The sequence below is a fragment of the Urocitellus parryii genome, chromosome 11 (genome assembly GCF_045843805.1).
Source record: "Urocitellus parryii isolate mUroPar1 chromosome 11, mUroPar1.hap1, whole genome shotgun sequence".
In the NCBI taxonomy this organism is placed as follows: Eukaryota; Metazoa; Chordata; class Mammalia; order Rodentia; family Sciuridae; genus Urocitellus; species Urocitellus parryii.
In genome coordinates, this window is record NC_135541.1 from 121419839 (window position 1) to 121446758 (window position 26920).

Here is a 26920-nt window from a genome sequence, read left to right on the forward strand (position 1 = left end):
AAATAACAAAGCCAGGAAATAGATAACATGAATTGAGCAGAAGGGGAGAACATGTCAATCTTAGGAAATGACAAAAGTATGAGTCATTTGAGTCTAACCTGACCTACTTCTGACTACTTCCATAGCTTTGAATCTAAGATTTTTATCTCCCCAAAGTCCCCCTTAACCAGTGTCTTTAGCCAAGTTTCCAAAGAAAAAGAAAATTTCCAAATTTCTTTGACCTGTCTCACATCATAACTGTCACCTTCTCAAATGCTCCTGTTGCATGGTCATAACTGTAGCTTTTTATTCTTTTAGCCTTTGAATTTCTCCTTTATCTAGACAACCCCTTATAATGATTCCCAACCCCATCCTCACACCTCTGAAATATCTTAGCTCTTCTCATTATTTCAAAAGATTTAAAAAACAAAAAACCTCACCAACTCCTAACAAAGGAACAGATTAAAATTATTTTGTTTTTACTTAAAATTATGCCCCACCCAGTAGCAATATTAAAGAGGAAGCCGGGCATTATGATTCATGCCTAAAATCCCAGTGGCTCAGGAGGCCGAGACAGGAGGATCAGAAGTTCAAAGCCAGCCTCAGCAACTTACAGAGGTTCTAAACAACTTAAGATCCTGTCTCAAAATAAAGAATAAAAAAGAGCTAAGGATGTTTTTCAGTGTGTGTGTGTGTGTGTGTGTGTGTGTATGTGTATACACACACACAGATACATATATACATATATATATATGCACACATATATATTAAATAGGAAGAAATATATATACATATATATATTAAATATGAAAAAAAATATATGTTGGACTAGGGGTGTGGCTCAGTGGTAGAGCACTGCAAAAAAAAGTCACTGGGCACAGTGATGCATGCCCGTAATCTAGCAATTCAGGAGGCTAAAGCAGAAGCATCTTAGGTTTGAGGCCATTCTTGGCAACTTAGTGAGATCCTGCCTCAAAATACAAACTAAAAAGAGCTAGGGATATAGCTTAGCAACCCTGGGTTCAATCCCTAGTACCACCAAAAAAAGGTCACTTCTTTTTTTTTTTTTTTTTTTTTTTAATATTTATGTTCTAGTTATCGGTGGACACAACATCTTTGTCTGTACGTGGTGCTGAGGATCGAACCCGGGCCGCACGCATGCCAGGCGAGCGCGCTACCACTTGAGCCACATCCCCAACCCCAAAAGGTCACTTCTTAAAAGCCTTTAATTCTTTCCTTCATCTCAGATATGAATCTAATAAGTAATATTTCAAGGCCTAAGTCTTCCCTTTTCCCCTATATTTACTTCAGTTATGAACTGAAGTGTGTGATTCCAAGCACCAAACAGGGCCACTTACCCATTCCTCAGAGAACATTAAGATCTGCAGTTGAACTAGGAAAGAAGTATCTGCCTTCAGCCTCTGGTAAGAGCACCTCTCTCCCTCCCCCACACCCTATGTCCTGAAACCCACAGTGACACACACACATTCAACTCCCACTCTTTATTGGGACAAAGGAGGAAAGAGTCAGACCAATACCAAAGGCCCACCCACCAGGGGTGTCCAGGCTTCAATTCAGCACCTAGCACAGCATGAGTACATCATAAATACAGGCAGCATGGGACGGAAAGAATACACAGGTAGGAGACCAGTGGCCCTTCTAGGCTTGAGGACCACAGCATATCCTGTACTGGCACAGTCCACTTGGGATGGAGAAGGGGGCTAGGTTCCATTTTACAGATAGTAAGGAGATGTTCCCTTATACAGGTGGGAAAGAGGAGAAGGTCTGCGTGGAAGGGGATTCCTCTTTAATGTTTAGAAGAGCAGATTTCACCTTATAGATGGGTGTGGAGGGAAGAAGGAAAGTTTATTTTAAATATTAGCAGAAATGATGTGGGAAGAAATATCATTTTGCAGACAAGAAAAAGGCTTTTGGTATGGTCATTTTACATAGTGTTCATGAGCTGTTCCCTTCCCAGGTGACAAAATGGTGACATACACAGGAAAGGAAAGCCAGGGCTAGAGAACAAGGGAGGTATATCCCACCGGCACCAACCCTTCCGTGCCATCCCGCCCACAGCGGAGCCAGTCCTCATCCACTGTGGCGATGACACGCAGCACTTCTCCACGCCGGAAGCTTAGCTGGTCAGGTCCTGCAGCAGTGTGGTCACAGAGAGCCCGAACTGCCCTACTGGAGCCAGAAGAAAACAATGGGAGAGAGAGGTGTGGTACCTGGTTCTCCACCCTCATTCCCTGTGGTGTTGGGGGTTGTTTTTTGTTTTTTTAGTTTTGGTTTTTGTTTATGTTGTTTGGTGGTAGTTTTGGTTTGGGAGTCTGGGTTTTAGTTTATTTTTGTTTGTTTTGGTACCAGGAATTGAACCCAGAGGTGCTTAACCACTGAACCACATCCCAGCCCTTTTTTGTATTTTATTTAGAGACAAGGTCTTGCTGAGTTGCTGAGGCTGGCTTTGAACTCACAATCTGCCTGCTTCAGCCTCATTACAGGCGTGCGCCACTGTGCCTGGCTCTTACTCTCTACTGTATGGAGTGCCCCTGCTGGTTCAGCTCTGAAAACCCTGAAGACACTTGGGGACTACACATCAATATGTTGATTCTCCCTGTGACCCTAGCCCCTCTTGAGCACCAAACCCACTCTTACTTGACATGACTTGCACTTCTTTCTGGTGCTTCATATTCAACATAGGCCAACGAAATTCAAACCAGTCCCTCATAGTGGCACAACTTCCTACTCATTTGCTCCTGGCAAAAATGTGATCATTTCACTCCTCGCATCCAGTCCATCACCAAAACTTGTTTGGTGTTTATCTCCTACTATGCCAGCTATTCTTTCTCTTCAATCCTACCGCCACCATCCTAGTTTAGGCCTTTATGGTCTCTCTGTACCACTACATATCACCAGCCAGTCTTCGTGAGTCTCTCTTGACCTCCCCACTAGCCCCAATCTCCACACAGCAGTAAGAGACCTTTCTAAAACCTGAGCAAGCACATCATTTCCAGGCTTCAGATCCTTCAAGGGCTCCCAGGATGTCTTAATAAAACCCAGCCTCCTTAGCTGGCCCACTGACCCCCTCCATTATGCACCCACTATTCCTTACACAAATGGGCCTCTCCACTTTCGTCTCCTGTTTTTCCTGCCAAATGCATATCCTCACACCATCACTGAGCTTCCCTAGTGTTCCCAAGTCTGGGGACATGGCTGCAAACAGCTTGTTCTTCCTTTCCTAGTCTTTACCATACTAAACTGCAATTGCTCATCTGTTCATTGGTATCTCCACTGGACTGCATGCCCTTTGAGAGCAGGGACTACAATAGTCCCACTTTTGTATTCCCTTGCTTAGCATGACTGACATATAGGTGTACCCAAGTTGGGTGCAGTGGTGCACACCTATAATCCCAGTTACTTAGGAGGCTGCAGCAGGAGGACTGCAAATTTGAGGCCAGTCTCAACAACTTAGGGAGACCCCATCTCAAAATAAAAAGGACTGAGGATATAGCTCAGTGGTAGAGCATCCCTGGATTTGGTCTCCAGAACCCCAAAAATTGTACCCTCCAAAATATTGCTGAATAAAAAATTAAGGTTAATTCAATGGACTGAGAGAACCCAAAAGACCTCAAAGTAGTAGTAGTCTCTGATGCCAAATTAGAACACCCCAGTTAATAGACAAACAATCCCTTAGTGTACACACACCTACTGTGTGCCAGATGTTTTATAAAATTATATTTAATCTTCATAGCAACCATAGCAAAGGTTACAAGTTATCTTCCTTTTACAAAGAAAGAAACTAAGACTCAGAAATTAGAGCCACACTGGTAATAAATAGCAAAGATGCAATGCAAAATAAGCACTATGATCTCAAAGTCCAAAGTCTTTTTCATGCCTACCGTCCACTCTATGACCACAGAAACACACCTGTATTAACAGTACACACAGGTGTATTTCCCTAGTTCTTACCTGTGGGCCTGTGCCATGCTGGGCACTGAGGCCACAAGCTCCTCTGGAGAAGGAGTCTCTACAGGTGCTCCCCGCTTCACAAGAGCCAACACACTCACTGTTGGAGGCAGCCAACTGGATGGTCTCCTGGAGGGAAGGACATAGGATCACAGAAGTCAGTCCACTTCCAGAAAAAGAATGCAAGAACCCAGAGGTTTGGAAGGAGAAAGAGGCTGAGGCCCCAAATAGGTCAGGAGCTGGTCATTGCTAAAAGAAGTGGCAGCTGTGGGACACAAGTACCTTTGAAGTGATTAGGGAAATGACAACAAAGGTATGCAACACCAAAATTCACAAGAACCTATGAAACCAGCAGGGTCTATACCAGTTCAAGAGAGAGATTCCGTGGACAGTACTTGAAGCCACAAAAGATCCACCAATGGTCAAGCCCCAAAACAGGAATCAGCAAATATTTTTCCTTTTCTAAAGGGCCAGATAGTAAATATTTTAGGCTGAGGGCCATGAGGACCAAGAGGTAAAATCAAGATCACTATTTAGGCACTCACAACCATTAAAATATAACTACTTAAGAATATAACTATTTTTAGTTCCAAGGGCATTAAAAAAGCCAGTCTCGTCTAAAGCATCTGGAGTCATAGATTTTGGGAAGTTTTTGTTTTGTGGTTCTGGGGTTTGAACCCAGGGCTCTCTAAGATGGAGCTACATCCCTAGCCATTTTTATTTTGAGACAGAGTCTCAGCAATGCGAGGCTGCAGTCTTCCTGCCTCAGCCTTCCAAGATGCTGGGATTATGGGCATGCACCTCCGTGCCCAGCACTAGGGAGTTTCAAATGAGACACTTGAGGGGATCAGAAGGTCACAGAGCAGACAAGGTACCCCAATACCTGGATTTTAAGGCTCCATTCTCAGTTTCTGTGGGGACCCCAGGCACGCCAAACAGTCTCCCAAGCCACACACTTCTGCCTGGTGCCACTTCCTCTGCAGGCAGAGGTCTTTCCTGTGTACCCTCAGCTGCAGGTCCTTGCCGCCTGGGTCCCCACCGGGGAAGAGGGAAGCCCTCAGTACCCCCAGAGGCATAGACCCGGGAGGCCTGGGTCAGCTGCTCCCACCAGCTGACTGGTGTGGGAGGACTTGGAGGGGGTGAAGGGTTGGGAGCCCCCTCCCCAGAAGTGCCCCGGAGACTCTGGGCCAGCCGGCCCCCCCAGTGCAGCACGGCTTGTACAGTCTGCTGCAAGGCTGGAGGCGGGCCTGGAGGGGCAGGGGCCTGAGGCTGGCCCAGGGGCAGGTGGTGGTGGTGCTCAAAGAGCAGGTCCAGGTGGAAGGTGAGCACCGACAATGGCTGCAGCAGGAGCAGCAACTCTGTGGACAGGGATGGGCAGCCACCCCGCGCCAGGGAGAAGAATCCCGTGGGCAGATACAGAAGGGACAACAGGCCTGAGAAAGAGAAAGCCAACATCAGCCCCTGCCCTGTACCCAAACATCCTCCCAGGCCTCACTCTGAGTCGGAGAGGGGGACAGCTGGACGTTTCCCTACCCATGTGGAACCATGGCCTCCAGAGGGAGAGGCATGTAGATCAAGTGGAGGTAACAAATTAACAGTCTAGAGACTAGAAAGGTGAAGCACAGGAGAGCTTTTGGAGCATCCACAAAACAAGGCACAGAGGTGGAACCTCACTGAGGAAGGACCCACAGGATGAAAGAGTTAGGAGGAAACTGAAGGGGCAGAGGCAGGTTTCTAGAGGGAAGGATAGCATCAAAGTAGGGCCCTGGGGCCAGAAGGACCACCCAGGAAGACTGATGATTAGAAAGCCCTGCTTCCCTGCTTTGAATCTTTCCTCACATGGGCAATAAGATCCCCTGGAAGAGTTTTAAGCAAAAGGCTAATAATAATATCAGAGATCTGGATTAATATTCTGGTAACAGTGGAAACCAACTGGAGAAACACTTTCCCTCCCTCCCTTCTAGGCCGGAAACCCTATCCACTCCCATCTGAGCCTCTGACCTGCATCTTCCTGGAGACTGGAAAACCACAGCTCCAACTGCTTGGTGCTGGGGGAGAAGAAAAAAGGAATGCAAATTCAGGGAGATGGAGGACTCTGGTCCTCTTGGGGCAGAGGATGGGAACGAAATTGAGGGAGGGGAGGCCTTCTCCAAGGACAGGGGACACTACTGTGTCCCACACATGATGCCCAGTGGTCCCAGGGCCAGGAGAGGCAGTGGGAAGAAGGCTACTACTCACTTGAGGAGGCCCAAGATGAAGGCATGAAAGCGGCTGCGGCTGCTGCTCAGCGGGGCCAAACGGCTGACTTGGCTGTACAGGGACCCCAGGGAACTGCTGGAGCCTGGGGGCAGGGGGCGTGGTCAGCCAGGTCCTGGCCCTGCTCTGCTGGGTCCCCTGCCCTCCCCTCTCACCTGGCTTCACAGATGCCTCCACCACACTCCAAGGACTGCTTCTACGCTGCCCGGTGATGAGGTCTTTCCGGAAAGGCTTCAGCCCGTCTGCCACCAGGGCATGCAGGGCTGGGCAGAGGGTGGTCAGCACCAGGTGCCCCACATCCGGGCTCAACCTGCTATCCCCCAACTGGGCCTGGAGGTGGCACAACTCGAGTCAGTCCAGATAGGGATCCAGTCACCACCGCCACCCTCTGTCTTGTTGTGCCCCCAGAGCTACATTAATCTCCACGTCCCCAACATCCTCCTCCAGCCACCTTCACCTTCTGAACCAGGTTCCGGGCAGCCCCGAAGTGCGAGATGATTTTATCCACTGAGGCACTGACAGCTATCAGGAGACCTGGGAGGGGATAAGGAAGGGAAGCTCTATCAAAGCCCTGCCCTCTATCCTGGGCATAGCCAGAGGGCACGGAGAAGCTGGTTTATGCAATTTGACTCTTAAAGCCTGAGGAATGCAAAGTGAAGAGCGATTCCTTCAGTAAGCCAGGGGTCCGGACTCAGGGCAGCCTACCTTTTTTCTGCTCCTGCAGCTGCCCAGTCCCACTCTGGGCTTCTGCCATCCACAGCCGCTGGGCCCCAGGAACACCCGCGAACGACCAGGAACTACGAACTGGGTAAAGGAAGAAGGACGAAATGACGCTTACTAAGGGTTACCCCCAAGGACGCCGGGCTTCTGCCACGGTCATCTCCTGCGGCTCTGCAGAGACCCTGCCCATGAAAGGTTTTGGGGAGAGAAGTAACAGGGCCACAAGGAGCGGCTCTACCCGACCCCCCCCCCCCCCCAGCGAAATCCTGCACAGAAGCCGGCTCTCGCTGTCCCCCACCTCGGCTCCTATTTCCTGCCCTCAGGCCCCAGCTCCCACCTCCTCTGTCCAGGAAGTCCCCGAGTGGGACGCCGCGCTAAAGCCCCGCCCAGCCGTCTGGGTCCTGTGGGGCGAGAGGTGACTAGGCGAGGGACAGGAGGGGCTGCCCTGCGTCCCGCCTCAGGCCAGCCGGCCCGGGGAACACGTGGGGAGCCTGAGCCAATGAAAAGACAGACGGGAAAGGGAGGAGAAACGGGGAGGTGAGACCCCGAGACCGGGAGGCTGGAGGGCGAAGGCGCCGGGAAAGGGAAACCCGGGTCCCAAGCCAGCTTGGCGGACCGCGCTCCCCGCATCCCAGGGACGGGACTGGGAAAGGAGTGACCAGAACCTCCGGGGCCAGTGGGCTCCAGGGAGTTTCGCCCTCCACCCTCCCGGATCTAGGCAGGGAGGTGTCAGACTACGTGGGCCGCAGAATTCCACACAGGTGTGACCCGAGATCCCTGACAGGGACTTGCTGGGACCCCGACCGAGCAGACAGGCTGGGGAAGGCCGCCCGCGCAGGGTCCTGTGAAGCCGGGGCAGCGCAACCCGCCTCGCCACCCCACAGCGCGAGCAGCGAGACCAGCTCTGGCGGACTCGCTCGGAACCGGCCCCAGTTGAAGGATGGCACCGCTGAATCCCCGGGGAAAGCCACACTACGGGCTGGGCGGGTGGGAGGGCTGGAGTGGGCAGGCAGCCCGCCGAGGCGTGGCCCGCGGGGCTCGCCCGGGTCCGTCTTACGTAGCCTGGGCGGAGGCGGTGGGCTTCTGGTCCAGCGAGAGGCCTTCGGCGGACGAGGTGGTGGTGGCAGCGAAGGGGCGGGTACCTGGCGGGGCGGGGGAGCCGCGGCGGGAAAGGTGCTACTTCTGGGAAAGAGCGGGGACAGCAGCAGTGCCAGCTCGGGGCTGGCCAGGCAGGGCAGGGCCCCCCGAGTCGGAGGCGAATAGGCTCCCACTGGGGACAGGCGGACAGGCAGCAGCTGCTCCGCTGGGGGACTTGGCGCCCCCAGCAGCCGCAGCCCGGTGCCCGGCCACTCGGCCAGGGGCGCCAGGAGCAGGGACCCAGCTGCGCCGGCACCCCCACCCTCCAACAGGGGGCGCCCGTCGGCCGAGAACCGAAAAACCAGGGGCCGAGGGAGCACCAGGGGACCGGCTGCAGGCGGGATTGGCGGGGCAGGCGCAGAGGGGAAGAAGGGGAGCGGGATGGACAGCCAGGCAAGGAGCGGGAGAAAGAGGGAGCAAAGAGTTAGTCCCGTAACCCAGTGACCCATCCAGTTTCCCTTTCCCGGAGCGCTCGCTGATAAAGGGGCGGGGAGGGTGGGTGACACAGAATGGAGGGGAGACGGGGGCGGGGTTGGAAGCTTCGGAGGCGTGGGCGAGGCTAAAGCCCAGCCCTCCTCCCGCTGCCTCGGCGGCCTCTTACCCTCGAGGCCCGCTGGGGCTCCGGGCTGCTCCGGCTCCTTCGGGGTTGGGGCCTCCTCACCAGCCGCCGGGCTGACCGCCCTGCCTTCCTCGAGCTGCCCCTCCGCTATGGGCTGCAGCCCGGGTCGATTCTTCTTCCGCCGGGGAGGCACGGGTGGGGGTGGCGGGCGGGGCGGGACCAAGGCCCAGCCAGCCGGGGGGTCTCGCGGCGGGACCGGCGGGGGCGGGGCGCGGCTTCTGGAGCGCAGTTCCTTGAAGGTGGTGACTTCTCGGGGAGGTGCCGAGGAGCCACCCAGCGACCCGGTGGGGGGGAGTTCGGTGTCCGGCGAGAAGACGATGAGCCAGTCGCTGCGATCTTTCTTAGCCTGCGGTGTGAGGGGCAGCCCCGGGCCCCGCTTGCGCTTCTGGGCTAGCTCGTGGAAGGACGTGATTGTCCGGTGGGGCACTGGCTCCTCGCTGACGTCACTTCTCCATCCCCCATCAGTTTTCCCTGCATCTGCTTTCGGGCCAGAATCAGCTATTCCCGTGCTGGTGTGCCAACAGGGGTCGAGTTTTCCGGGTTCAGCTTTCCAGTTAGAGTTAGTGCTTCCGCTGGTTTTCCAGTCGGAGTTATTGTTATCAGTGATTTTCCATCCAACTTCCGTTTTCTCTGTGTCGATTTTCCAAATGGGGTTGATTTTCCAACTGGGCTCCGTTTTCCCAGCGTCGATTTTCCCATCCTCCGCCTCCGAGAGCTCAGAGGTGGGGAGGTCCTGCTCCCCACTCTCTTCCTCCTCCTCCTCCAGGCTGGAGGAAGGGAGGTCCTGGCAGGTGGTCAGGGCGTTGCAGTTCGAGTCCAGGCCAGGACCGGGCGGGGAGGAGGCTCCGGAACAGGAATCAGGAGAGCAGCAGAAGCTGTCCGGGGAGCAGGCTCCAGGGCCTGCTGAAGCCAGTGGGGACCCCTGCTCCAAGGGGACGATACTGGGCTGAGGGTGGGCATCCTCATCACCAGGCAGGTCCCTCGAGTAGACGGAAACGGGGGACTCATCGGGGCTCAGATCTGAACAGGAGCTGAGAGAGGAGGAGCAGCCCGGGTCTGAGGGAGAGGCAGCCCCTTCCTCCTCCTGAGATGGGTCCAGCCGGTTTTCTAGGTTTGGTCCATGCTCCTGGCAGCATCGGCAGGGCACCGCTGGGCTGTTGGAGTTGGCATCCACCAGGGTCCCTCCGCAGGGGCCCCTGCTCTCCTTGCCCCCGGTGTCTCCTGGGGGAGGGGGCGTGCTTAAAGGCCCCTCCCGTAGCTCCGGACGGCGAGACAAGTGCAGGCCCAGGGAGACGTGCTGGAGGTGGATGTGGTTGAGATTGCAGAGTAAAGCCCTCTGAGGGGACAGCATGGTGCCAGCGGCGATGAGATGGCCTCCAGAGAACCAGAATAGGGCCTCTCACGTCCACCTACCTGGCAACGCAGATGCAGACCTAGAAGATGTGGATGGTGAAAGACAGCCAGTGAGGGCGATGAGAAGGACACGGAGGTGACTGACGGCGGGAGCAGGCCTGGGGAGGCTCTGGCTGCTTTGGAAAATATTCAAATGAGATGCAAATCGGCATCGACTGGCCATGAGTTTCCACTGCAGTGTTTGCAGGTGGAGTCGAAAGTAACCCCCCGGGAATAGAGGAGGGAGGGTCAGATAATGCGGCTGCGCTCTGCATCTCCGTGGGGGAGCTTGGAAGAGGATGGGGCCCAGGACGGACCAGGGATCCTTTCTGCAGCAATTTGGCCCTGCCCTCCAGCCTACCCTTCACTCCCAGAGGAAAGAGCCCAAGGGGACCCCGCCCAGATATTCGGAAATGAAGTGGATGGAGAGAAGCAGGCGCGGGGTTTGGCTTCTTAATACAGTAAAGCGAAGAGGTTGGAGCGGGAGGAGGGAGCCGCCGTCAGCTGTCAATTCTGCATCTGCAGGCTGCCCCTCAAGGTAATGCAGCCTGCAGCTTTGGTGCCCTTATCCGCTCACAACAGTGTCACACAATTCGCTTCGCAGTCTTCTCCATCATCCAGCCACCACCCACCGAACCCCACCCCTTCTCTATTCATTTTTCCTGCTTCCCTCTCCTGCCCCACCCACAGTGTCCCGATTGATCCATCCACACCCAGCGGCCAAGCCCTCCTCACCAGGGTCCTCCTGGAACCGCTCCTGCCCTGGGCTGGTCAGGGGTTCCCGCGGTCCCAGTCCCCCGCCCGGCGGGGTAGGCAGCAGAGGGGAGGGGCACTAGGACAACCCACTCCGCTGCGCAGCCGCACCCATACACGCATGGGCGTGGCGTAGCTTAGACCCACCCCTCAGACCTTGACGTCGTGCCTGTGTCATCCACTTAGACCTTGCTCATGGATTTCAGTCCCAAAGGGTTCTTGAGCCATGACCCACAATATCTGCCACCAGTTGAGCTACCTTGCCGCCCCCATCCCCACCGGCCCACGCCCATTCCCATTCCGGACACACTCGGCTGCAGCAAGAAGAGAACCACCAGAAGATTACACAATAATTTATTGAGAGCCCGCCCTCCCTCCCTGCCCTGGCAGTCTCTAGGTCACTTTTTCCGCTTATAGATCTTGTTGACCAGCCCCAGGAAGATGGTGGGGGGCAGGGGCGCAGCATACTGCTCAATGAGACTCATAAGGTGGATGTAACTGTCTTCTTCATACTTGGAGAAAACAGCTGGTAGATTCATCTCCTCGTACAGTGCCCTCACCTGGGCCACCTTCTCGGGGTCCTTCTGCCCATAATTGTCCTGGAAGGGGTTGGAAGCAGGAAAATGGGCTTTGTCTTCCCCAGAGCCTCAAGGCCTCTCCACTCACTCATTCACATTCTACCCCTGCCTCCCATTTTCAAGCATCTTGTCCCCATCCCAAATGTTGGGGTTTGGTCTCAGGCCTCAGTCTCCTCTGTTCTGGGGATTTGATTTTGGTACAACTGAAATCTGCGGCCAGGTGATTTCATTTGGGGAGCTGTTCTGTGCAGTGTCTGATGAGGGTCAGCAGCATCACTGGCCTCCACCCTGCAGACACCTAGAGCACATGCACACTCACCAAGTTACAATAATAAGAGAATCTGCTAGCACTGTCAAATGGCGGGAGGCGCACACGCACGCACACGCACACACACACGCACACACACGCACACACACACACACACACACACAAGTGCCTCAAGAACCACTGTCCTATCCCCTTTCTTATCAGTTCAGGGCACCCCTGGTCCTCTCTGGCACCTGCAAGATCTGGCGCTGTTCTGGAGTGGCCCGTTGCAGACACTGAACCACCAGCCAGCTGCACTTGTTGTCCTGGATGTCAGTGCCAAGTTTTCCTGTCACACTGGTGTCGCCAAAGAGGTCAAGGTAATCATCCTGGGCAGGAGGCAGAAGAGGAGGAATGAAGAGGCTGGTGTGGCAGTGGGACACCTGCCTGGTCCCCACTCTGCCCTTGCCTCAGGCCCACCTGAATCTGGAAGAACTCTCCCATCTGCATCAGGATCTTCTTGGCATTAGCATGTTCCTTCTCCCCATCAATGCCTGCCTACAAGGGAAGAGGACCAATGAGCTGAACCCTCACTACCTTCACCTCCTGGGATACTTCCTCCACTGGGGTCCTGCTACTGGGTCCCCAAGTTGTCTCTCCTGACCAATGAACCAACCTCCATCCCACTAATTTTTGACTAGTCACAACAGGGAAGAATTTGGAGGCCCACAAATTCTCTTTCACGGTCTCAGTCATCTGATTCCCCTTCCTAACCTTTCTGCCACCTCCAGCTTCTTTCAGGATGAAAAGAAAACTTGGAGAACCAAGTTCAGGGTAGACTGTGAATCCTACCTGCCTTTGAATCCAGCCTTCTCCCTCCCTCCCTACCTGAATTATCTCCTCCCCAGTCCTGTCCAAACTCCTATTTGGGATTCACAGTTCCCCGATTAGGAGCCAAGCACTTTCAAAGGCCTCAGTTCACCTTTACAGTCCTGCGAGGCAGGAACTTATCCCCATCTTGCAGCTGAGAGTAACTGGATTGCTCAAGGCCTTGCAGTCATTCAGTGTGGCTACCAACTGTCCAAGTGCCTTGTCTATGGCTTGCTGCCTCAATACCCACGAGTGCGGGGAAGAGCGGGTGAGGCTGACTCACCATGTACATGGCAGCAGCGATAGGCAGGTAGAAGGAGTAGAAAGCTGTCTTGTACTTGACAATGGATTTGTACCTGAAGGAGAAGATAGAGGCCTCAGGACAAACCCCCTCCCCCCGCCCTCCCTCATTCTCCAGACACGGTCCCCTCTGGCCCTCACCTCTTTTCAGTGTATCTGCCAAGATCCACATTGCCCTGGGGGGCTGTGATGAGGTCCAGGGTCTGCCCAATCTCCGTCTGATAGGCACTCTAAGAGGAAGATGGCCCGTGAGCCAGATTTTCTCCACATATGGGGACCCTGATGTGCTGAACCCTACACCCCATGCCCAGAACCTGCATTCTGGCAGAGTCCCAAGGGCAGCAGTAAAGAGAGAAACTCCAGGCCCCCACATGGCCCCCACTCGTGCACACAGTCCTTTCCTTTCTCCCTAATCCTCTTCCTTCCTGTCCCCTTCCAGGCAACCCTAAGCATCTCCTGTGCCTGAAACCAGCATATGGGAACATCCCTACAGAGGCCAAGGCTACTATGGGAAGCCTCTGCGCTCTGGGTCCCAGGCTGCAGCACACCTGCAGGAATAGCTCAATCAAGTTCAAATAGTAGGGCTGATCCCGGCAGTAGAACTTCAGCAGTCGGTAGACACATGCTTCCAGAAGCAGACAGTCATTGATGGCATCCAAACCTATGCCTGGCTGTGAGGAGCAAAGAGGAAAAATGAGCAATGAATCTCTGACCTTGATTCATACCAAGAATGGTTACCTCAATCAGGCTGGATAACCACCTCCCTGTGGCCTGTCCCCAAGCCCACTTCCACCTTCCCCCCACATCACCTTCTGATACCAGCAGAGCTGTCCCCGGCGGGTAAGGGATGCATCCATGATGTCATCTGACACCAGGAAGAAAGCTTGCAGCTAGGGGAAGGAAGGAAGGAAGGACAGAGTTAAGACCCCTTTACGTGCCTTCTACCAGAGACACAGCTCCTGCTTCTGACGGTTACTGTGAGCTGGGAAGGGATACCAAGGTCGGGAGGCTGAGGACTTCAGTTACAGACGACCTTGAAGTTACATGACCTCTTTGGCTCAGACTCCCCACCTAAAAACACAGAACTAAAACTCTCGTTTCCAGGGTTAAGAGTCCAGAAAACATCTCTGACAACTTCAACCAGCCTTTCCGACTGTCACTGGCATTGGAGCTGATGAGACACCTTCATGCTTCCTCTTCCTCCTTGTGCCAAACATCTCAATGAATGCTTAAAGGAAGATCTTTCTCTCTCCCTTTTTTTTTTTTTAATATATATTTTTTTAGTTGTAGGTGGACACAGTATCTTTATTTATTTATTTTTATGTGATGCTGAGGATCAAACCCAGTGCATCACAGGTGCGAGGCTACAGCCCAGCCCAAGGAAGATCTCTTCCTCAATGAAAAACATTAACAAACTTTAAAGAAAAAAGTAAAAAAAAAAAAAAGATTTCTTCATGCAACTTGCCTTTACCTGACTCTACCCCTCCCCACTACTGGTGACTGAACCCAAGGGCGCTCTACCACTGAGCCACATCCCAGCCCTTGTTATTTTCTATTTTGAGACAGGGTCTCCCTAAGTCACCAAAGTTCACCTTGAACTTTTGATCCTCTTGCCTGGGTACTGGGGACTGAACCCAAGGGCACTTAACCACTGAGCCACACACCCAGCCATTGTTTAATTTTTTATTTTGAGACAGGGTCTCTAAGTTGCATAGGGCCTCACTAAATTGCTAAGGCTGACCTCGAACTTGTGATCCTCCTGCCTCAGCCTCCCAAGTTACTGGGATTACACATTTGTGCCACTGCACACAGCTACCTCCAAGACTCTTAAAAGAAGGCTGAACACTATTACATCAGCCAACATTCCATTCAAACATCCTAGTGACGAGGGACACAGCCTTACTGTGTCGTTTATATAGGGGAACAGGTGTAACTGAATGGAACTGAAATCTGCCTAATAATCTGTACCCATTAAACACCTGAAACACTCCTAAATACCAGCAAAAGGCTTGCCCTTTTAAGTGCCAGCCCCCTGAAGGTACCTTGTTGGTTTTCTCTCTCCTTCCTCTCTTTCTCGTTAGTATAGGGCTCTAACCCAGGGGAGCTACCACAGAGCTCTATCTTCAGTCCTTTTTTAGTTTTATTTTTTGGTACAGCGGATTGAACTCAGGGGCACTCAACCACTGAGCCACACCCCCAGCCCTATTTTGTGTTCTATTTAGAGACAGGTCTCACTGAGTTGCTTAGGACCTCAAAATTGCTGAGGCCGGCTTGAAACTCGCAATCCTCCTGCCTCAGCCTCCCGAGCTGCTAGGATGATGTGCGCCACAGCGCCCGGCCTTTTTTATTTTTATTTTGAGACAAGGGTCTGAGTCGCTGTGCTTGCCTCAAACTTGACATCTCCCTGCTTCAGTCACGATGGTTACAAGCACATACTGATGTGCCCAGCTGACTTGGTTTTCTAACTAGACCATAAACTCCTTGGACTTGGGACATGTTTTTCCTCTTGGCATTTCCACAGCCTAGCACAGCACTAGCCTCAGAATGGGTGCTTCCTAGTCTGCTAAGCAAATGAAAGAAACTCTCCATGATTCTTCTTGCAATCAGGCCACTCATTTCTTAAGCAGTTTTTCAAGACATGGTTTTTGCCATGACACAGTGGTGCACACCTGTACTGCCAGCAACTCAAGAGGCTGAGGCAGGAGGATCACAACCTTGAGGCCAGCCTTGGTACTCACAAGACCCTGTCTCAAAATGAAAAATAAGGAGCTCAGGGTGTAGCTCTGTAGTAGAGCATCCCTGGTTTCAATTCCCAGTACTGCAAAAATAATTAAATAATAAGATACGGCTTTTAAAATTCTACCCCATCCAGATCCTGTGTGCTCCGACGGGTCACACTGTTGGGGAACCAGGAAGCACCCCTCAGCTCAGGTGTGGGCCCCTACAGTCACTGCTGGTGTTCCTGGAAAGACCCACATGGAGGAGGCATCAATCTGAACTTTTAATGCTGATCTTACCCCAGGGGAGCAGAATGGAGACACACACTGGGGACAGAAGCCTTATTTACACTGCATTTATTTGGAGTGACATGGTTCTCTAGAGTCATGCATCCACTGCCTCTTCCCAAGGACAATTTTTGGTTCAGCCACCACCATTCAACCAAGGTCTCCAAGGGAATTCATTCTGTGGCCCCTCTCAATCTACTCCTCCATCAATGATTCTAACCCCATCTGCAGAACTTTACAAATATCATAGTGGTGGATCCCATCCAGATCACTTAAATGAGCATCTATAGGGGTAGGACCTCAGCACTGGGGGTTAGCTCCCTAGGGAGAATTCATACATAAGGAAAGGATCACACAGACACCAATTAGATTAGGCACCACTCTACCAAATAGTCAGCCTGGACTTCAGGGGAAAAGTCAACTGTGGTAAAGGAACTATTCTACTCTAAAGACTGAAAGAAGGGGCTGGGGTTGTGGCTCAGTGGAATAGTGCTCGCCTAGCATACATGAGGCACTGGGTTCGATCCTCAGCACCACATAAATGTAAAATAAAGACACTGTGTCCACCTAAAACTAAAAAATAAATATTTTTTAAAAGTCTATTAAAAAAGTAAAGACTGAAAGAAAAAAAAATTGCCAAACGCAATACGTTAGTTTGGGTTTTGTTTCTTTTGTTTTTGGTTTTTGTAATGCATTAGCTTTGACTGGGCCTGGATATATGTGTGTGTGTATATATATATATATATATATATTTTTTTTTTTTTTTAAATAACCATAAAGGACATCTAGGAGACAGTTAGGAATGGAGTACACCTTGGATGGTGTTATTGGAATCCAGTCCCCCTGCCACCAATTAAAATTAAGCCTCTAGGCCAGGCTAGCAACCACACACCTTCAAGGGTCAGGATATCTGGGTACAGAAGGCAAGGAGAAGCAGGGAAGGAAGGAGACCAGAGCCACACACATGAGAGCATGTACCATGTCTTGGGGAAGCAGCATGATGCGCCTTCAGCAGGTGCTGCTATATGTGAACACGGACCTGGATCTCATGATCTTCCAAGTAATGCAAGAAATCTGGGATTTTTTTTTTTAATATTTTTTTAGTTATCAATGGACCTTTATTTTATTTCTATGTGGTGCTGAGGATTGAACCCAGTGCCTCACACACGCTAGGCAAGCGCTCAGGCACTGAGCCACAACCCGGCTCAAAATCTGGGTTTTTAAGCAAAGTATCTGCTATGTTAAATGTAGGGGATTTAAGTTGCAAACATTTTCAAAAACTATTTAGTCAGCCCCTGATTTTCAATTTATACTTCACAATAATCTTTTGGAAGGACTATATCATTTTTATGGCTATCTTTTGCTCAGAGGAAAAAGCCAACACCTCTCCGCTAAATTCTATGTACCTAATGGCAAGAGGTCGCCCTTACTGGTTAACCAGCTAACTCTTGAAGTAATTCACTCTGCCTAAATTTGGCTACACCACACTAGGAACAGGAAATATAAACAAAAACCAGAAACAAGTTTTGGGTTCATCCCTCCCCTCCCCCCAACTCTAGGAACCCTCTTCTTCTCCTGCCCTTCCCCCACCCCTCTCACCAGCTCCACACACCAGCCCACTGTCAGGGCCCTCTGGAGACTATCAGCATCCTGTTTTCTTGGATCCGCCAGCTCCCGGAATGCTACCACCACCGTCAAACCCCGGTTGTACTTGCCTCCAATGGCATTATATTCCAGGACCTGGGACAAGGGAGAGGGACAGGGCATTAGGGTCCATGCAAGAGCAACTTCCATTTCTAACCACCCACTGAACTTCACCCTCTCCAATCCCAATTCCCAATCCAGGAAGTCCCGGATTCCTACTTCTTGACACCTGTCCCAAAGTCCCAGAGCACAGTGAGAAGAGCTCCCCAGTGGGCTTCTTTCTTTCTTTTGCACTCTGCATTGTCTTCCCCAGTAAGACTAAAGGTATGGTGCGAGCTCAGTTCTGTCCCCAAGCCCAGGACTCAGGGAAAACAGTGCCCACTGTGGGAGTGGCTGAACTATGCAGATCCCGCCCCATCCCACCTCCCTCCACTTCCCTTTCACAACCCATAGTTCCTTTCCCAACCACACCCTCCTGCCCAGAATTCAATGCATCTTCAAATGAAAATCCTGTATTTAAGACCAGGCCCCTCCAAGTTAGCGAGAACTCAGACGGGACCCAAGTTGTGGGATCCATCTAATCCTCCAAACGTGTCTCTTCCTGTCAGGGCCTTCTGCTGCCCCGTTCTCAACCAGTGTTAATAAAGGAGAGCCTTCTCTTTTAGTCCCCATCCCAACGTCGACAAAGCCTCCCCTTTCCCTTGGTTCCCCTCAGACAGATGAGACAGACAGCAATTTATAAAACCAATTTACTGGATACTTCAAGAGAATAAAAGAGGGCTGGGGATGTGGCTCAAGTGGTGGCGCGCTCGCCTGGCATGCGTGCAGCCCGGGTTCGATCCTCAGCACCACGTACAAACAAAGATGTTGTGTCCACCGAGAACTAAAAAATAAATATTAAAATTCTCTCTCTCTTTAAAAAAAAAGAGAATAAAAGAAAGGGGGGAAAAAAGCAACTTAAGTATTACAGCAATAGTTCACTGCTGGAACAGAGGCTTCTGAGGACACCCGAACTTCCATCAGGGCTCTGGGAATATAGACCACCTCAAACTGCCTCCTCCCATTCGTCTGCCAAAACAGCATCTTATGATTTCAGGACACTAAAATCAAAGATTTACCAGGTTAAAGGCCTCCACTCCTATGTGAAGCAGTTTGGATGGCCCACTTTCTACAGAGCCAAAAATCAGGTTGAGTAAATATATGTGCCCAGGCCTCACCCACTCCTGAGTCACAAACCAGGTGAAAGTCTCCTCCTACATCTGTCAGAAGTGTCCCCAAGGGGGGAACAGGGATTGAAATCAAATTCCTTGTAGGTATAAAATTTTGTCAAAATGAACCCAATTGCTAGTGCCCCAGTAAGCCCCAGCTAAATTCCACACATATGCAGTGACAAATGGTCTTGTTTCCTCAGGTCATTAATCCCTCACCTCCTTGAGTCGAGCAATAGCATCTCCTGTCTCTGGGTGCCCCATCTCATCTTCAGTCAGCACCTTGACTATCTGGGAGAAGTGCTGGATGAAATCCTGCTTTTCCTGAGCATAACCATCTGATTTCTGGTCTCCGTTCATTCTGAGAGAGGAGCAAAGTGCTCTGAGAAGAGGAAGGACAAATGAGGATCCTGTTCAGGTGCTCCCCTCCCCGAGGCCCTTCACCCCAACCACACTCACCGAGGCTCCTCTGTCCACACTTGGCACCAGCAGCGGGCACTGTGCCAGGCCCCCAGGACTGGGCACCCGTGCACCAGGGAGGGCCGCCGTAGGTAACCCAGAAACCTCTCCCTGGGCGCCCAGCAGGGGGCTGGCAGCAGGAAGACCCCCACAGATCTCAGCCAGCGGGACAGGGGCATGGTGGAGGTGGCATAGGGAGGGGTACTGTGCACTCCCTGCAGGGGCAAGTACCGAAGGCAGATGCATGGTGGCCGCGCCCCCTATCATCCCCAAATCAACTTTTTAGCTACTGGCCCAGAATGTCCCGTCCTCTTGTGGACTAAACTTGGGGGAAATTATACAAAGGATATGAAAGAAAGAAAAAGTATGTTTGGGTGACTGAGCCCCAGCAGATGGTTACTTAAAGTTAAGACAGCTAAAATTGAGTGTCTTCAAGGCTATAAGGACAAGACTGGAGGAGGAGGCGGTACAGAACACAGTACCCCAGGACTGGGGGCTAGGAGGACCCTTAAACCGCCCTGTAATTCTAGAAGCCAAATTGAGGGTCTAGAAGGTAGGGGAAATAGCTCAGTAGAAGCACAGCCAAACGCAGCCAAGGTCTCCCTTTGCCGGCAGTGGCAGGGCCCGACTTTGAACTTAAACTCCAAGGAAGGGAGAACTGGGGCTGGAACCATGGATGCTGCGGACATGTGGTCTGGAGCACGGAAACTGGAAGTTCCGAGTCTCGAAGAAGCGCTGAGACTGCGCAGAGCGCCTGGGAGCAACCCTGGCCAGGAGGGCAGGACTGGCAGCAGAAATTAACCCGGACCCCGGCATACTGGGTGCTTCGGGCAAAAGTTTGGAAGTTTCCGCAAGCACAGAAGGCCAGCCAGTCGGGCCCACCGACCCCAAAAATGTCAAGCTCCGGACACGACAGGCTGGGCTTCCAGTGACCCCAGCATCGCTAGAGGTGAGGCTGGTAGCGGACCTCCACCTCCAGCACCTCCAGCACCTCCACGCGACCGCGCTCACCTGCTCCGGGACGCCAGGTCTCGTTTGATCTGGATGGTTGGCGGGGTATCCCTAAAATCCGGCCGCGCTCGGCGCTAGGCTCTCTGGGTCAAGTAGTTCGTGGTGTCCCGTCACTGTGGGCAGAAACCCAACATGGACTACAACTCCCGGCGTGCCGCGCGGAAGGCTCGGAGACACGCCATCTAGCGCGGCGGGATGGGAGGGGACGAGGCGCGCTGATTGGCTGCTGGCCCTCGTATGAGCATGGGGCCCTGTGACGGTCGGCCAATGGGAGGGCTGCGAATGGGGCAGTCACGCGACCGGGGCGTGGGTGGAGCGGGGCAGGTGGCCTCTGTGCAGGGAGAGAAGTAGGCTGGGAGGTCCCCCTGCCCTAACTCCTGGATGTCGCCCCGATTTTTTTTAAGTTTTCACTATTTTCGATATGTCTAAGTGGCCTGTTGGCAAAACCCCACGAGGACCAGCTTTGACATTCGTTGGTTCTAACGTGGACGAATCCTTGTAACGTCTGATCGGCTTGACTTCCTTGAATGATGATGATACCAGGAGATAAAAGTATTTTAAGGGCTCAAGGAGGGTGGGACTCGGCACGGAGACTAGGACCGTCTTTCCTACACGCACAGCTTACCAGCCCACCATAGGTTGACACCACGGACTCCTTCTCCATAGCCCCAGTAACTTAGAACATCTAGAACAGTCCCTGAAATTCCAAACCAGTTAGGACATGAAGGAACTTTGTCGTTATGACGCAAAAGTCATGAAGGAGGATATTTGCTTCCACCGCTGTTATTCGACATGGTACTGGCAGGTCTAGCGAAAGCAGTTCTACAAAAGGAAAGAAAGAAAAACTGAAGAATATAAGTTAGAAGTTGGGGCGAGGGGTGGGGGTTCCCGAGGGGCAAACCCGTAGCCTGTAGAATCAGCAATTTAGGAGGCTGAGGCAGGAGGATCCAAACTCCCAGGCCAACCTCAGCAATTTAGACTCTCAAGCAATTTAGGAAGAGCCTGTTTCCAAAAGAAAATAATTAATTAAAAAGGACTGGGGATATAGCTCAGTGATAAAGTGCCCCTCAGACGTGAGAGGGGAGAGTACAAAGTTAAGGGAACAATTGTATAAAATGGGCCCACTGTGCCCGCCACCACATGCTTTCTTTTCCAAGAAGTCCTTCCTGGTCAGGCTGTGTCACATTCCTCAGAAAACTCCTGTTATCTGTAGGAGAAATGCAGGCCCAGAATAATGTCAAGAGGAACCCAAGTTACCCTGAGGGGAGACTTTTATGACCCTTTTCACAGACCACATCCCAAAACTGAGGGAGATATGGCTAAATCTTCATGACCATAAAATCTGTAGGAGCCAGGACCCTGGCACATGCCAATAATCCAAGTGCCTGGGGAGGCTGAGGCAGGAGGATGGTGAGTTCAAAACCAACCTCAGCAAAGGTGTTGTGTCCATCTACAACTAAAATAGTATTTTTTTTTTTAAATGAACCATATAGAACAATGGAACAGAACTGAAAGTCAAAATAAGCCCATATGTCAAGTGTGTGTGTGTGTGTGTGTGTGTGTGTATGGTGTGGGGATTGAACCTGGGGCAGTCTACCACTAAATGGCATCCCCAACACATTTTATTTTTTATTTATTTTTTTAAATATTTATTTATTTATTTATTTTTAGTATTTGGCGGACACAACATCTTTGTTTGTATGTGGTGCTGAGGATCGAACCCGGGCAGCACGCATGCCAGGCGAGCGGGCTACCGCTTGAGCCACATCCCCAGCCCCCACATTTTATTTTTTATTTTTAAACAGGAGCTCACTAAATTGCTAAGGCTGGCTTGCAGCTTTCCATCCTCCTGCCTCAGCCTCCCCAGTCCTTGTGATTATGAGTAGCACCACAGCCCCAATTGATTATTTTTTTCTTCCTTTTCTTAATTTTTTTTTTAGTTGTAGATGGACACAACACCTTTATTTTATTTATTTTTATGTGGTGCTGAGGATCCAAGCCTCATACATGCGAGGCGAGCACTCTACCACTGAGCCCCAACCCCAAGCCCCCCAGTTGATTCTTGATAAGGGTACCTGTCCACTCAAGGGAAAAAGAAAGTTTCTTCAACAAATATTACTTTGCTATCTGGATTTCCAAATGCAAAAGAACGAAGTTAAATTACCATCTCACACCACATAAAAATTTCACTCAAAATTAATTAGAACCTAAAATTTCTGATTTTTTGTTTTCTGGATTAAAACTAAAAATATATAAAACTCTTAGAAGAAAACAGGAATAAATCTCCATTAATTTAAATTTCACAATGGATTCTTAGATGTGACACCAAAAACATAAACAACAAAAGAAAAACGTTGTTCAATTGTGTACTACATCAAAATTTAAAACTTTTGTCAAGCATGTACCTATAAAGCCAGGTACTCAAGAGGCTGGAGGATCATAAGTTCAAGACCATCCTGGACTACTTAGTGAGACCTTGTCTCAAAATAAATGAATAAAATAAAATAAATAAAAAATAAAAAGGGTTGGGAATGTAGCTCAATGGAAGAGGGACCCTGGGTTCAATCCTCAGTTCCAAAATAAATAAATAAATATTAAAATCCTTTGCGCATCAAAGAACACTATCAAGAGAGTGAAAAGCAGGGCTTGGGTTATACCTCAGAGTACAGCCCTTGCCTAACGGGGTCAGTTCCTGGGTTTGATCCCCCGTACAGGAAAAAGAAAACACACACACACACACACACACACACACACACACACACTAGGATAATACCTTATTCTTAGCAAAATGGCTATATTAAAATAAAAACAAGCCAAGCACAGTAGCCCATGCCTATAATCCCAGTGGCTCCAGAGGATGAGGAAGGAGGATCAAAAGTTCAAAGGCAGCCTCAGCAATTTACTGAGGCCCTGAGCAACTTAGGAGATCCTGTCTCAAAATAAAAAATAGAAACAGGCTAGGGATGTGGCTTAGTGTTTAAGCACCTCTGGGTTCAATCCCTGGAATCAATCAGTCAATTAACACACTGAACATACTAAGAAAAAAAAAAAAGCATACTGTTGGTGATAATATGGAGAAACTGGAACTCTTACATACTGGTGGGAAAGTAAAATGGTGAAGCCACTATGGAAAACAACTGGGCAATTCCTCAAAATGTTAAACACATAGGGAAAAACTGAAAGCATTTCCTCTTAAATCAGGAATAAGAAAAAGATGTCCATTCTCACCACTCTTACTCCATATAGTACTTTAAATTTTAGCCAGAGAAATTAGTCAAATGAAAAATAAATAAAAGGGATATAACTGGGAAAGAAAGAAGTCAAATTATCCCTATTTGCAGATAATATGTTCCTATATTTAGAACATCCTAAAAGTTCTACCAGAAGACTTCTAGGATCTGACAATGAACCCATTGAGAACAAATCTGGAAAACAAGTCTATTTACAATAGCTTAAAAAAAAAAAAAAAGTAAGTAACTAGGAATAAATCTAACCAAAGATGTGAAAGACCTCTACAAGGAAAATTACGGAACACTTAAAACAACAGAAGATACTAGAATATGGAAAGCCCTCCCATGTTTATGGATAGGCAAATCAACATTGTTAAAATGGCCATACTACCAAAAGCATTCTACAGATTCAATACAATCCCCACCAAATACCAATAATATTCTTCACAGAACTAGGGAAAAACTGACCTAAAATTTATGTAGAACAAAAGACCCAAAATAGTCAAAGCAATTCTGAGCAAAAAAAAAAAAGCAATGGTGGAGGAATCACAATACCCAATTTCAAATTATACTACAGAGCTATACTAACTAAAACAGCACGATTTATTTCAAGAAAGAAAAGAGGGAGCACTTCCAAATTCATTCTATGAGGCCAATATCACCCTGATTCCAAAACCAGGCAAAGATACATAAAAACAAGAAAAAAAGAAAACTTCAGACCAGTATCTCTAATGAACATAGATGTACAAATTCTCAATAAAATTCTGGCAAATAGAATACAAAAACATATCAAAAAGATCATGCACCACAATCAAGAGGGATTCATCGCAGGGATGCAAGGTTGGTTCAACATACGGAAATCAATAAATGTAATTTATCACATCAATAGAAAAAAAGAGACAGCTAAACTGGGCTGGGGATATAGTTCAGTTGGTAGAGTACTTGCCTTGCATGCCTCAAGGTCCTCGGTTCAATCCCTAGCACCACCAAAAAAAAAAAAAAAAAGAGAGAGAGAGAGAGAGAGAGAGAGAGAAACAGGTAAACCAATGAAATAGAATAGAAAACACATAGACAAGCCCAATCAGATACAGTCATCTAATCTTGGACAATGGTGCAAAAAACACAAAGTAGAGAAAAGACAGATCTTTTTTGGTGGGGGGCGGGGGGCACCAGAGATTGAACCCAAGGTGCTTAACCACTGAGCTACATCCTCAGCCCTTTTAATTTTTATTTTGAGTGAGGGTCTCATTAAGTCACCAAAGCTGGCCTTGAACTTGTTTTCTTCTTACCTCAGTTCAGGGGATTGACCCAGGGGCACTTAACCACTGAGCACACCCCCAGCCCATTTTCTATTTTGACACAGGATCTCCCTAAGTTTTTCAGGGCCTTGCTAGGTTGCTGAGGCTGGCTTTGAACTTGTGGTCCTCCTGCCTCAGGCTCTTGAGCTGCTGGGATTACAGGTAAGCATCACCATGCCTGGCGTTAAAGGTCTTTTTAATAAATGGTGCTGAGAAAACTGGATATCCTTATGGATCCCTCTCTCTCACCCTGGACAAAGGACAACTGCACATTAATAAAACTCTTAGGATCTAGGATAAGAAACTTTGCAACTGAAACAAGAAAACACAGGGAGACATTCCAACATAGAGTGGTAGGCAAGGACTTTTCTCAATAGAACTCCTATAGCTCAGAACACATTATCAATAAAGCGGGGGAAAGAATAAGTGGGATGGCATCAACTTTGAAAACACATGGGAGTGGTCAATGATTTGGGAGGCTGAGGCTTAGTGAAGCCCTAAGCAAATCAGTGAGAACTGTCTTAAAATAAAAAGTAAAAATGGTTAGGGATGTAACTCAGTGGTAAAGTGCACCTGGGTTTAATCCCCACTACCTCCTCAAAAAAAAAAAAAAAAAAAAAAGTCTATTTATAGACTCAGTTGCATCTATAAATAAAAAATAAAAACCGGGCTGGGATTGTGGCTTATGGTAGAGCACTCGCCTAGCACGGACGGGACCTGGGTTCAATCCTTAGCACCACATTAAAAATAAAGGCATTATGGTGTGTCCATCTACACCTAAAAAATTTAAAAAATAAAATAAAAAAGAGTGAACAACATAGTGAAAAACCCACTTAAAAACAAATGGTGTGGGGCTGGGGTTGTGGCTCAGCGGTAAAGGGCTTGCCTAGCACATGCAAGGCATTGGGTTCAATCGTCAGCACCACATAAAAATAAATAAATAAAGATATTGTGTCCAACTAAAAAATAAATATTTAAAAAAATGGTGTGGTGTGGTGGCTCGCACTTATAATTCCATCAGCTAAGGAGGCTGAGACAGGAGGATCACAAGTTTAAGGCCAGCCTCAACAATTTAGTGAAACCCTAAGCAACTTCACGTAACTCTGTTTCAAAATAAAAAATAAAAAGGGCTGGGGATGTGGCTCAGTGGTAAAAGTCCTCTAGGTTCAATCCTTGGTATCAAAAACAAACACAGGCGGAAGCTCAAAGTAAATTAGAGATTGTGTCATAGAGCTGGGGTGCTGAAAAATACCTAGAAATGAGCACAAATTCAAACCGAAAAACAAAGCAATTCTGACTCCAGTTTCCTCATTTTATGTCAGGAGGTTTCCCATTCTCCACTCATCCCTGCCGGCCTTCCCCACTCGGGCCCATGCAGTGGGCCAGTTACATCTGCATCATTGGTGTCACTGAGCGAGCTGAAGCCATTTACAAATTCCCCAGAGCTGCAATTTTTAGCAGATAGAAACAGAAAGGACTCCAGGTAGAGTCCAGAGCTCAGGACAGGACAGTTCCAGGTAAGCAGCCTGATTATTTAAAGAGTCAAATACTGGGAATGGAGGGGCTGGGGCTGTAGCTCAGTGGTTGAGCGCTTGCCTTGCATGCGTGAGGCACTGGGGTCGATCCTCAGCACCACATAAATAAATAATAAATAAATAGATAGATAGTATTGTGTCCATCTACAACTAAAAAATAAAATAAAATAAAAAATAAAACCTGAGAATTGAACCCAGGGCCTTCTTCCACTGAGCTGCATCCGTTGGTTGCCCTTCTGTTTTTTTTACAATGAGACAGAGCCTCACTTATTTGCTGAGGCTGTCCTTGAACTTGTGATCCTCCTGCCTTGGCCTCCTGAGTAGCTAGAGCTACAGGCACATTTTATTGAGCCGGCTCAATTCAGTGCTGACATTTATCTAGTCTGAAGTTAGTGGAGACCCCACAGGAAACTCAGTCCCATGAGACCTCTCCCTTCCCACTTTAGATGCCAAAGGCAAGTTCAGGTTGTCACTTGTTCATCTAATAGACCAGTTTTATATGGCAAGTTCCCATGACCCCCTCCTCTGGTTCCATTATATTCTCTAACCACTCACAGAACCCAGGGAAATATTCATGTTTATCAATTTTTTATATAATAAAGGATATATAAAGAATATGAATGGTGGGCTGGGGCTGTGGCTCAGTGGTAGAGCACTTGCCTAGCGGGTGGAGGCCCTGGGTTCAATCCTCAGCACCACATAAAAATAAA

General features: G+C 49.6%; 2 protein-coding genes across 6 annotated transcripts; both read right to left on the reverse strand.

Annotated features, from left to right (window-relative positions):
• Nucleotides 1-1479: 1479 nt before the first annotated feature.
• Nucleotides 1480-10894, reverse strand: Rusc1 (RUN and SH3 domain containing 1). Of its 3 annotated transcripts, XM_026404932.2 has the most exons (11): nucleotides 10808-10894; nucleotides 8663-10113; nucleotides 7982-8392; nucleotides 6910-7008; nucleotides 6662-6738; nucleotides 6360-6534; nucleotides 6187-6289; nucleotides 5950-5996; nucleotides 4832-5381; nucleotides 3952-4077; nucleotides 1480-2166 (listed from the first exon to the last, which is right to left on the reverse strand). In XM_026404932.2, the coding sequence occupies exons 2-11, from the start codon at nucleotides 10029-10031 to the stop codon at nucleotides 1998-2000; spliced, it is 3126 nt and encodes a 1041-aa protein (XP_026260717.2). In that variant the 5' UTR covers nucleotides 10032-10113; nucleotides 10808-10894; the 3' UTR covers nucleotides 1480-1997. The 3 variants fall into 3 exon arrangements, with proteins under 3 accessions (XP_026260717.2, XP_077647147.1, XP_077647146.1); XM_077791021.1 differs by lacking the exon at nucleotides 7982-8392; XM_077791020.1 differs by lacking the exon at nucleotides 7982-8392 and having other exon boundaries at nucleotides 1480-2169.
• Nucleotides 10895-11197: 303 nt separating this feature from the next.
• Nucleotides 11198-20244, reverse strand: Fdps (farnesyl diphosphate synthase). 3 transcript variants are annotated; one of them, XM_026404933.2, is made up of 11 exons: nucleotides 20148-20208; nucleotides 19137-19351; nucleotides 18897-19059; nucleotides 17425-17565; nucleotides 13630-13710; nucleotides 13369-13491; nucleotides 12962-13050; nucleotides 12804-12876; nucleotides 12131-12208; nucleotides 11905-12039; nucleotides 11198-11424 (listed from the first exon to the last, which is right to left on the reverse strand). In XM_026404933.2, exons 2-11 carry the CDS (start codon nucleotides 19313-19315, stop codon nucleotides 11224-11226), a joined length of 1263 nt encoding a protein of 420 aa, XP_026260718.1. In that variant the 5' UTR covers nucleotides 19316-19351; nucleotides 20148-20208; the 3' UTR covers nucleotides 11198-11223. The 3 variants fall into 3 exon arrangements, with proteins under 3 accessions (XP_026260718.1, XP_026260719.1, XP_026260720.1); XM_026404934.2 differs by lacking the exon at nucleotides 19137-19351 and having other exon boundaries at nucleotides 20148-20244; XM_026404935.2 differs by lacking the exon at nucleotides 19137-19351 and having other exon boundaries at nucleotides 18897-19038; nucleotides 20148-20232.
• Nucleotides 20245-26920: the final 6676 nt, after the last annotated feature.

Coding starts and splice junctions, on each gene's coding strand:
- Fdps (XM_026404933.2), bottom strand. CDS start 19,315: ATGCCCCTGTCCCGCTGGCTGAGATCTGTGGGGGTCTTCCTGCTGCCA. Junction 17,566..18,896: donor CTATTGCTCGACTCAAGGAG/GTGAGGGATTAA, acceptor CCCTTGTCCCAG/GTCCTGGAATATAATGCCAT. Junction 13,051..13,368: donor TGATTGAGCTATTCCTGCAG/GTGTGCTGCAGC, acceptor TCTTCCTCTTAG/AGTGCCTATCAGACGGAGAT.
- Rusc1 (XM_026404932.2), bottom strand. CDS start 10,031: ATGCTGTCCCCTCAGAGGGCTTTACTCTGCAATCTCAACCACATCCAC. Junction 7,009..7,981: donor ACCGCCTCCGCCCAGGCTAC/GTAAGACGGACC, acceptor TCCTTTACCCAG/TTCGTAGTTCCTGGTCGTTC. Junction 4,078..4,831: donor AATGGAGCCTTAAAATCCAG/GTATTGGGGTAC, acceptor CCTTCCCTCCAG/GAGACCATCCAGTTGGCTGC.